The sequence below is a fragment of the Mandrillus leucophaeus genome, unplaced genomic scaffold (assembly GCF_000951045.1).
Source record: "Mandrillus leucophaeus isolate KB7577 unplaced genomic scaffold, Mleu.le_1.0 Scaffold52, whole genome shotgun sequence".
In the NCBI taxonomy this organism is placed as follows: domain Eukaryota; kingdom Metazoa; phylum Chordata; class Mammalia; order Primates; family Cercopithecidae; genus Mandrillus; species Mandrillus leucophaeus.
In genome coordinates, this window is record NW_012105586.1 from 2136366 (window position 1) to 2145743 (window position 9378).

General features: G+C 56.9%; 1 protein-coding gene across 1 annotated transcript in view; it reads right to left on the reverse strand.

Annotated features, from left to right (window-relative positions):
• The window catches only part of TNFRSF1B (tumor necrosis factor receptor superfamily, member 1B), a 43153-nt gene extending 34012 nt beyond the window's left edge, over positions 1–9141 (reverse strand). The window contains exon 1 of the mRNA XM_011996568.1: positions 8944–9141. Within this exon, the coding sequence (XP_011851958.1) occupies positions 8944–9021 (78 nt within the window). The 5' untranslated portion in view covers positions 9022–9141. The remainder of the gene's footprint in view (positions 1–8943) is intronic.
• Between the last annotated feature and the right edge of the window lie 237 nt (positions 9142–9378).

Here is a 9378-nt window from a genome sequence, read left to right on the forward strand (position 1 = left end):
ACCTCGCCCGGCCTGTACCCTAATATTCTTTCCTCCATACCTCCCTCCCCACACCATTCTTCTCCCTGTAGCCACTCATCCTAAACCCGCCTACCTTTCAGGGCTCAGCGGTTAGGAGGTCCCCTGTGTGGGCCTGGAGAAGGGCAGAATCAGGAAGGGGACAAGAAAAGACCAGGGCAATGACCAAAGAACCAAGTCACAACAGGAAGGACGCTGAGCCAAGGGGTGGAGGGGTGATGTCTAGGGAGAATGGGATGCAGGAGCGGGGCTTGAGGGAGCTAGGGGGCAGGACAGGAAGGAGCAGGATTAGAGGCTTGCAAGGCTCAGGAAATGACAGCAGGAGCTGCTGGCGATGGGGCCACAGAAGCCTGGGGCCTCTGTGAGCTGCAGCCAGAAACTGGGGCTGGGGTCAGCGGAAGGAGGGGCCAGCAGGGGCACCCAGGGCACTGGTGGGTGTCCTGCTAACTAAGGCAAAGGGCCAGAGCCCTTCCCCAGGGGTTCACAATCAAGTCCACAGCTGGGCCACAGCTGGACCACACCTGGGCCTTCTGAGCTGGGTGACGTGGTGGTGCAATCTGCACTCCACCCCCTGCCCAAAGCCACTTACTCCAGCTGGGGCCAGGGAGGTCCTTGCTAATCTCAAGTGACAGTTGGGGCCGCCGAGGTTCAGAAAGGAGAAGGGAACTGGCCAAGTTCTCCCGGAAGCAGAGGCTGGGCCAAGATGAGGCCTCAGACCCCTGACTCCCGGCCCCAGGCCCCACCCATTCCCATGGCCTCTGGCCTTGCTCCTGAAAGACCTTCAAGAAGGCCTCCCGCTGACTGCTCAGAAGATGTCCTCCCTCCTCCCTGTCCACAGCCTGCCTGCCTCCAAATCCCCTCCCGCTCTGCTCTCCCACTCAGGCACACTGATTCTCTGAACCTGTGGCCACATCAGTCTCACTAGTGCAGGGCCACGCTCAGCCTGAAGCAGACAGTGGGCCACTGTCTGGACAGCAAAGGAAAACAAACCAACCCCCTGGGGATTTCTGTACTGTCTCCAGTCAGAGTTGCTGGGTCAAACCCAAGCCCCAGCTCCAAAAGGGACCCACGGAGGAGAGATCCGCTAGGCCTCTCAAGGAGCCAGTACGCCTGAAAGAGATTCACCCTGCAACCCTCGAAGTCAGGTTACACTGTCTGTTTTCCCAACAGAACATGCCCACTAGTGTCCAAAGAGGGGAGAGGGAGGGCAGCTGGCCCTCCTGGGTCCTGAGAAGGGGCTCTGCAGCCCTCTCCAAACACCCAACACTTGCTGTGAACTAGCTAACAGGTCTCCTGAATCCAGCAACAGAATCAATAATCTAGCAACCATGAACCTCCAGGGTGACAATTCCAACCCCTCCTCCCCCTGCAAAGAAGAAATAGAGGCTGGGCGCAGTGGCTCATGCCTGTAATTCCAGCACTTTGGGAGGCCAAGGCGGGCAGATCACTTGAGGTCAGGAGTTCGTGACCAGCCTGGCCAACATGGTGAAACCCCATCTCTACTGAAAATACAAAAACTAACCAGGTGTGGTGGTGCACACCTATAATCCCAGTTACTCGGGAGGTTGAGGCTGGAGAATAGCTTGAACCTGAGAGGCAAAGGCTGCAGTGAGCCGAGATCATGCCATTGCACTCCAGCCTGGGCAACAGAGCCAGACTCCATCTAAAAAAAAAAAAAAAAGGTCGAGCGCGGTGGCTCACGCCTGTAATCCCAGCACTCTGAGAGGCCGAGACAGGCGGATCACGAGGTCAGGAGATCAAGACCATCCTGGCTAACATGGTGAAACCCCGTCTCTACTAAAAATACAAAAAAATTAGCCAGGCATGGTGGTGGGTGCCTGTAGTCCCAGCTACACGCACCACTGCACTCCAGCCTGGGCGACAGAGCGAGACTCCGTCTCAAAAAAAGAAGAAGAAATGGAGTCTCAGATGCAGGGTGGCTTGTCACAGTCCACAGGAAAGAGGCTAGATGCAAGGGCAGAGCCGGAGCCCTGGGATGCACCGCCAACAGCCCTCCCCCTGCACTCCCCCTGCACACTTGGGGCTCAGGCTTGGAGCAGAAGTAAATTATCTCTTCCAACCCCCCATCAGCAAACAGACACTTCCTCCTCCAGGGCTCACAGCCAAGTACCTCAAACCACAGTGACATCACTGCCACCTGTGACATCACTACACGCCACAGTGGAAAAAGACTGTGGGTCCCAGGGAGGTGGGCCCTGAGCGTCAGAGCCCCAGCCCCGCGGTCAGCTGCTCAGCAGAGGTGATCAAGGCCCAAAGCCCTAAGCGAAGGGGGCAGGACTCAGAACCAGGGCAGAGCAGCCTGCACCCATTACCGGTGACAAAGGGCTTCTTCGAGGAAAACGCCCTCCCTGCTCAAGGCTTCCTTGAACCTGCGGGTTCCCAGACAGCAGGCTCTGCAGTGCCTGCCTACAGCGAGGACTTTCCCATAGTGTGGGGAAGGGGAAAGGATCTAGCTCTTGAACTTGGAAAGGTGCCACCTAGGTACCAAGGGGCAGAGAGGCAAACCCCAGCTCTGCCTAAGGAGCTCCACCATCTCCTTCATGAAGGCTGACAGGCAGCCGTGAATTCTCGATGGCCCTGGGGCCTGAGTCAGGAAATCATTCCACCCAAAGCAAGTGAGATTGAGGTCAGCAAGCAGAAGAGAATCTGGGGAACCAAGATATTGACAGTGGGGAGTCCTGGGCTCTCCCTCCTGGGGACTTTTAGATACCCCACCCCCAACCTGTGGCCTTTGTCAAGTATACTTAAAGCTGACACTTCCCCAATATTCTACGAAAGCATTGGAACCAGGGCTGTTAGGTTTCACAGGTAAGGATGCTTAGCCCCAGAGAGGTTAAGTAACCCAAGCAAGGTAGCACAGCGAGCCAGTGACAGTGCTCAGATGGGAACTGTGATCTCCCAACACCCGGGTCAGTGCTCCTTCCTCGGAGCCATGCTGCCTTAGAAGTCACTTGGAGGCAGAAAATGGACAGCATGACCTCAGAAGAGCCCCCACAGGGCATCCCCTTCTCAGGGTCACAAGTAACCAGAACCTTCAGCAGCACAGAGGCTGGAGATGAAGGAGGTTTGGGAGAGCGCCTGGAATCTTCCTGTGCCCATCTTGCAAGCTGAAGCCTAGTGCACTGTCTCTGTGCTTCACCAAAGGTACCCCTCACTCACCCCCAAAACACACAGCCCCTGTTACTCACTAAAAGGGGTGGTGAAGGGAGGGGAGGTGAGATCCTGACCCCGCCGCCTTTGCCACAATACGGTGTCGTAAGACCAGGCTGCCAAGCAGTGGGTATGAGAGGCCCCGTCAGGGGGCACTGGGGCAGAAGCACAGACAGGAAAAGGCAGGGAGGAAAGAAGTTGCTCTCTGAGGTGATGGGCAGCAAAGCCACTTAGACAGGAACTCTGGGCAACTGCAGGGCTGCCAACCAAGCTTCCGGGCCCTGGGGCTGAGAGCAGAGAGTCTGACTCCACAGGGGTCCCCGCCTAGGCCTAAGCACCACCCCATGGCCCAGAGAGTCAGGTCAGACCTGCAAAGCCACCATTGGCTCAAATAGCTGCCAATGCCGGGATCAGAAAGCACTTTTAATCCTGACAGTCAGTCCGTAAGGCTAGGATTACTCCCATTTTACAGATAAGAACACAGAGGCTCCAAGGGATAGAAAGACTTGTCAAGGTCACACAGCCAGTAAAACAGCAGAGCAATGACTCGAGGTTTATCTGATTCAGAGGCCTGGGCCTTTTCCCAGAGTCATCAGTGCTGCTTCCCTGTGCCCAGATGAGGGTCCAGAACTGGGAGCCACAGCACCTCTCCTTTGTTCCTGTTCACCCCATGGCACCTCAAACCTCAGCTTCCCTCCTTGCCCACTTCTGGGTAAATCACACGCATTCTGGGGTCCTGAGTCACCGTCGGTAAGTGGCCCCATCCCTCACTACACTAGGGATGTCGAGGGGGTGAGCAATTTGGGGAGAGGACCCCTAACCTCAGCAGACCCCATTCAATGGGATGGGGAGCCCAGAAAAATATCCTAAGAGATGGAGGCAAACAGAACCCCACCCTGCCACCACTGACTTTTCAAACCCCCTGTCTCCTCATCTGTAAAACAGGGCCATTATCAAGGTCAAAGTCAGATGAATGTGTTTTGAACACTTACTATGTCCTAGGCCAGTGGTTCTCAATCAGGGGCAATCCCCCAACCCCAAAGGACACTTAGCAATATCTGGAGACATTTTTGTCACAAGGGAGGGTGGCGCTACTGCCATCCGGTAAGTAGAGGCCAGGGGTGCTGCTAAATATCCTACAGCTCACAGGACAGCCCCGCAACAAAGAATTAAATGTCGAGGACGCTGAGATTGAAAAACCCTATTCTAGGCTAGAGTCTACAGTGGTGAATGAGTCCCTGCCCTCACGGTACTTACAATCTTGTGGGAGGATATAATAAAAGTGAAAGAAATAGAATAGGTCAAGAGCATTATACAGGAACACAAAGCAGGTCGGGGAGAGAGAGCACCTGGCAGGGAGCATTTACAGGCAGGATTGTCTACTTCAGCAGAAGGAAGTGAGGGAAGGAGACCAAGGGACATCAGCAGGAGGAGTATTGGAGGTGAGGTGGGGAAGCGAGTGCAAAGGCCCTGGAGCAGGTGTGTGTGCAGCACATCTGAGGACAGAAAAGCATGGCTCAAAAGCGAGAATGGGGCCAGGCACAGTGGCTCAAGCCTGTAATCCCAGCACTTTGGGAGGCCAAGGCAGGTGGATCACTTGAGTTCAGGAGTTCAAGACCAGCCTGGCCAACATGACAAAATCCTGTCTCTACTTAAAAAAAAAAAAAAAAAAAAAAATTAGCCAGGTGTGGTTGCACACACCTATAATCCCAGCTACTTGGGAGGCTGGGATGCCCTTATGACCTTGGCTGAGCTAGTAAGCCTATGTTCTCATCTGTGGATGTGGTGTTCCCTGGCTGGCCCTTGTCACAGAGCCATGGGTGTGAACATGGGTGAGGTGGGAAAATTGCTTGAACCCAGGAGGTGGAGGTTGCAGGGAGCAGAGACTGTGCCACTGCACTCCAGTCTGGGCGACAGAGTAAGACTCTGTCTCAATAAAATAAAAAAATAAAAAGAAGAAGAAGTGAGAATGGGCCAGGCACAGTGGCACGTGCTTGTAATCCCAGCACTTCGGGAGGCTGAGGTGGGAGGATCACTTGAGGTCAGGGGTTCAAGACCATCCTGGGCAACATGGTGACACCTCGACTCTACTAAAAATACAAAAAATACAAATAAATTAGTTGGGCATGGTGGTGCACTCCTGTAGTTCCAGCTACTCTGGAGGCTGAGGCAGGAGAATCACTTGAACTCAAGAAGCAGATGGAAGCTGCAGTGAGCTGAGATGTCGCCACTGTAATCCAGCCTGAGCAACAGAGCAAGACTCCACCTCAAAAAAAAAGCAGGTTGGTGTAGAGTCGGGTGTAACATACACGCCATGGCTCTGGCAAAACTCTTCCCCTTCCCATGCACAACTGTCCCAGCTACTCCTCCAGGCAACATTGCATAGTAAGGGCCATAAAGCATCACCCAGCCCTGGGGAGGGACAGTGCTGCGGGGAGCCACTGTGCCAGGCGCCAGGATGACAGGGTCACCTCTGACATAAGAATGACTGGCAGGCTCTCAGCCTTTCACACCCATGGCTCTATGACAAGGGCCAGGCAGGGAACACTTTCCACATCCACAGATGAGAACATAGGCTTACTAGCTCAGCCAAGGTCATAAGGGCAGTTGGGACAGAGCCCAGGCCTGTGAGGTCTGTGACCTGTTGGTAGTGCAGCTCCTAGAGGGTTGGAGCTGGATCTTGAGGTCCCCAGAGCCAGGCACTGGGCTGGGCTTGGAGTAGGTGTGTCCATGAATTTTTGAGGAATGAATAAATAAATGGCCCCACCTCAGGGTGCCTGACCACCTACCCATTGCCCTCTAAAGAGGTGCCTGACCAACAGACTATACCCTCAGTCAACACACAGGCTCCCCACTGGGATTTCAGACAGAGGACAAAGAGACAGAGACGTGGTGGAAGGAGGGAAGAGCCCCCAGGGCCAGCAGGTACCCCAGATCACCCAACTCCTCTCTGATGTCCAGCCTGGGAGCTCCCAACCTCTCCCCTAACCTGAACTGGCCCCAGGCCCTGGGTGATGACGAGGCAAACAGCAGCACCTCAGCACCAAGACTTCCAGGGGGGAGGTGGGCCAGGCCCATCAGGCAGAGACCCCTTATCCTTCTCTCCAGACAGCCCAGGCCCTGCTCATCCCCATCAGAGGCACCAAGCACTCACCGACTGCCAGCTTTACTGCGATCTCTTTGTCAAACGAATAAATGACTAAGTGAATGAATGATCTTTTCCATACCAGCTGGCAGATAAGACTTTTAAACGGGGCAAAAGCCCTGCGGCAGTGAGTCAGCTGCGTCCACAGCTAGCTCAGGTCTCCTGGAGCTCCTTCTACAGCTCAGTTGACTTCCATCCTGAGAACCCACTGTGTGTGAGGGCCTGGCTGGGAGCAGGGGTGCAGATATGGGCACTGGGAGGGTGCTGTGAAAGGAGCTTTGGAATCAGGCAGACCTGCATTCAAATCCTACCCCCAGCTCCCCAGTCCCCAGCTCTGTGATCCTGGGAAACGCCTCAGTTTCCACATCTCTAAAGACAAACAGCACCACCCACCTCTTGGGAGTTGCTGTAAGGGAGGTTTCAGTGAAATATCGTGACAAAATACCTAGCCCAGTGCCTGGTGCTTCGTGGGTGTTCAGAAATCAGGAGCTATGGTGATGCTACTAATGCAAAGGAGGAGGAACCCACAGTTCCAGCCCTCAAGACACCTTCCATCCACTTACGGGGTAAAACGCTAGATTAAAAAGCAGAATGCAATCTGTCCTCAAACGGAACAGAAGGGCCTGGGAGTTCGAAGAGAAGATCAAATCCAACTGAGAAGGAGGAAAGGCTTTCCCGGAGAGAATGGCATTTGCAGAAGGCCTTGAAGGATAGGGGTAAGGAGTGTCCCTTGGAGAGCGGACGGCACAGACAATGCTTTTGGCACAATGACACACACGATGACCATCGTCAGTTCTACAGAGGCTGGGGAACACATGTGCAGGGAGGTGGAAGAAGAGCTCAGGTACCTTACTCTGGCCTGGGATCTCCAGGGGAGTTTCTGCCTCGACCATTGGGAGCCACAGGAGGCTCCCCAGGCAAACGGAGAGGTGCCTCACGCTTGAGAAGGGTCTCTCTGCCACGGATCAGCGGGAGAGGGGGCAGGGCCTGGAGACCAGCTACAAGGGTGTGGCAATAGTCCGGGTGGGGTGGTGGGGAGCAGGGATGAGGGAGGAGGGAATCTGAGCTGCTACAGGAGCTGGTCAGGAGGGGAAGGAAGTGGGAGGGAACCCGCTCTGGCTACTCCAGGACTGCAGCCTGGTGTCCTGAAGAGCCCTGTGCCTGCCATCCCTCTCTCATCCAGGGGCTTGCATGACCCCAGAGTTCACCCAGGCAGGCCCAAGCTCAGTGGCAGGAAGACCGTCCCCTCTGAGGCCAGAGTCTATGGCATGACCCCAAAGTCAAGCTGGGGACCACAGTCATCCCCATTCACACTCGGCCCTAGAGTGGGGACTCTCCGGACCCAAAGGCCACCCAGGACTTACTCTGGGGCAGTTCTCCAGGACCCACTCCGGACACCCACTGTGGGTGAGTCAGTTCTAGTCTGGCAGCCCCCATCTTCCACCCACAAGAACTGGACTCTTTGGCCTCAGATCAACGAGTCACCTTATGTCACCACAGAAGCCAGTGCCACCTCCCACCTTCCTCCTCGGTCAAGATGTCAGATGGGGGCAGATGGGCCACATGTCCATCAGGGGCAGCTCTAAAGAAGGACGAACGCCCACCTTCCCTGCAGTCTCAGGGCACAGGGGCCAAAAGCAGGAGAGACCCCTTTTGGAGGAAGAGTTCTCCCAGGCCCTTCCATGAAATACAGGTTCTCTGAGCCTGTTTTCCTTCTGTAAAAAATGGGTTATCTTATCTTACCAAACCACGGAGACAGTCAAAAAAATGGGATAATCCTATGTTACCAAACCAGGAGACAGCCAAAAAAAGGCAAAGGGTACACAGTCCCTTGTACGCCCGTTGCTATTGTGGGAGTGATGTTCATAGGAGCCCTAGGGTTTCTGCTGTTTCCATTTTCCTGCGGCCCCTGGAGACTTCATTTGCCTTGCTCGATTACCAACCCAGACCTCCCGCGCTTCCCCTGCCCGCAGAGGCCACAGAAAGCAGACTCTGCAGTAGCCCCCAGACGCCTCGGGAGGAAGCAGACAGGCAGCTCGCCCTCCAGTTGTGCCCTCAGTGGGCCTGACACACACCTGGCCCTGCTCTTCAGACACAGGACCCTGGTATTTCTAAGAAATCGGAAAACCGTCGCCCAGAGGAAGAGGAAGTCTTCTGAAGAGGGTGCCCGGCGTGGGCAGTGGGGCAGCGCCCCAGCACAGCCCCTTCTCCACCGCGTGGGAGGGAAGGGCTGTCGCCGCAGTCACCGGGGTGACAGAAAAGGGTCCCGGGTCTAGCAGGGGTCTGCCCAGGGCTCGCTGCTCAGCCCCAAACGCCCCGGCCTGCGCTCGCGGAGGAACCAGGGTGCGCTCCTGTCACGACGCGGGTAAGAGGAGTTTCGGGAGCCGGAGCTGCGCCCCGAGCGCACGTGTACGGGCCCGGGGTCCCCGGCGGGTCCCTAGAGGTGTGCGGCGCGTGTCTGACGCGGATGGGGGGCGGCGACTCGGACTTCCAGCCTCCCAGCCCGTGACAGCGCCCCGGGAGAGCGCGGCCCGGGCACCCGAAGGCTGCGCACCAGCCGGGTGGGCATGCGGGGCGGCTGTCCCCCGTGGGCCGCGCGAGTCACCCACCTGGGCGGGCAAAGCGTGCCCCGCGGCCCAGAGCTCCAGTCCGACGGCCAGCGCGGCCCAGACAGCGGCGGGCGCCATGGGTGCGGGCGGGATCCGGTTGCCCCGTGCCCTCGCGCCCTCGCGCCCTCGCGCCCTCGCGCCCTCGCAGCGCAGCGCCTTCTCCCCAGGCTCCGCTGTGCTCGCCAGCCGGCGGCGACTGAAAGCGAAAGCCCGCGCCGCAGCGGGCCAGAGGCCAAGCGGCGGGGCGGGGCGAGGCGGGGTGGGGCGGGGCCAGCCGGCCTTGGACACGCCTCCTCCACGCCCCTCCCCTGCCTCTGCTGGGCCTCCGATCCGACCACCCCAGCATGGCCAGGCCGATACCTCCAGCGTCACTCCCAGCACTCAGTGACCCTTCAACCTCCTCCTATCGTCCCCTCCTCTTCGAGTCACCATCTC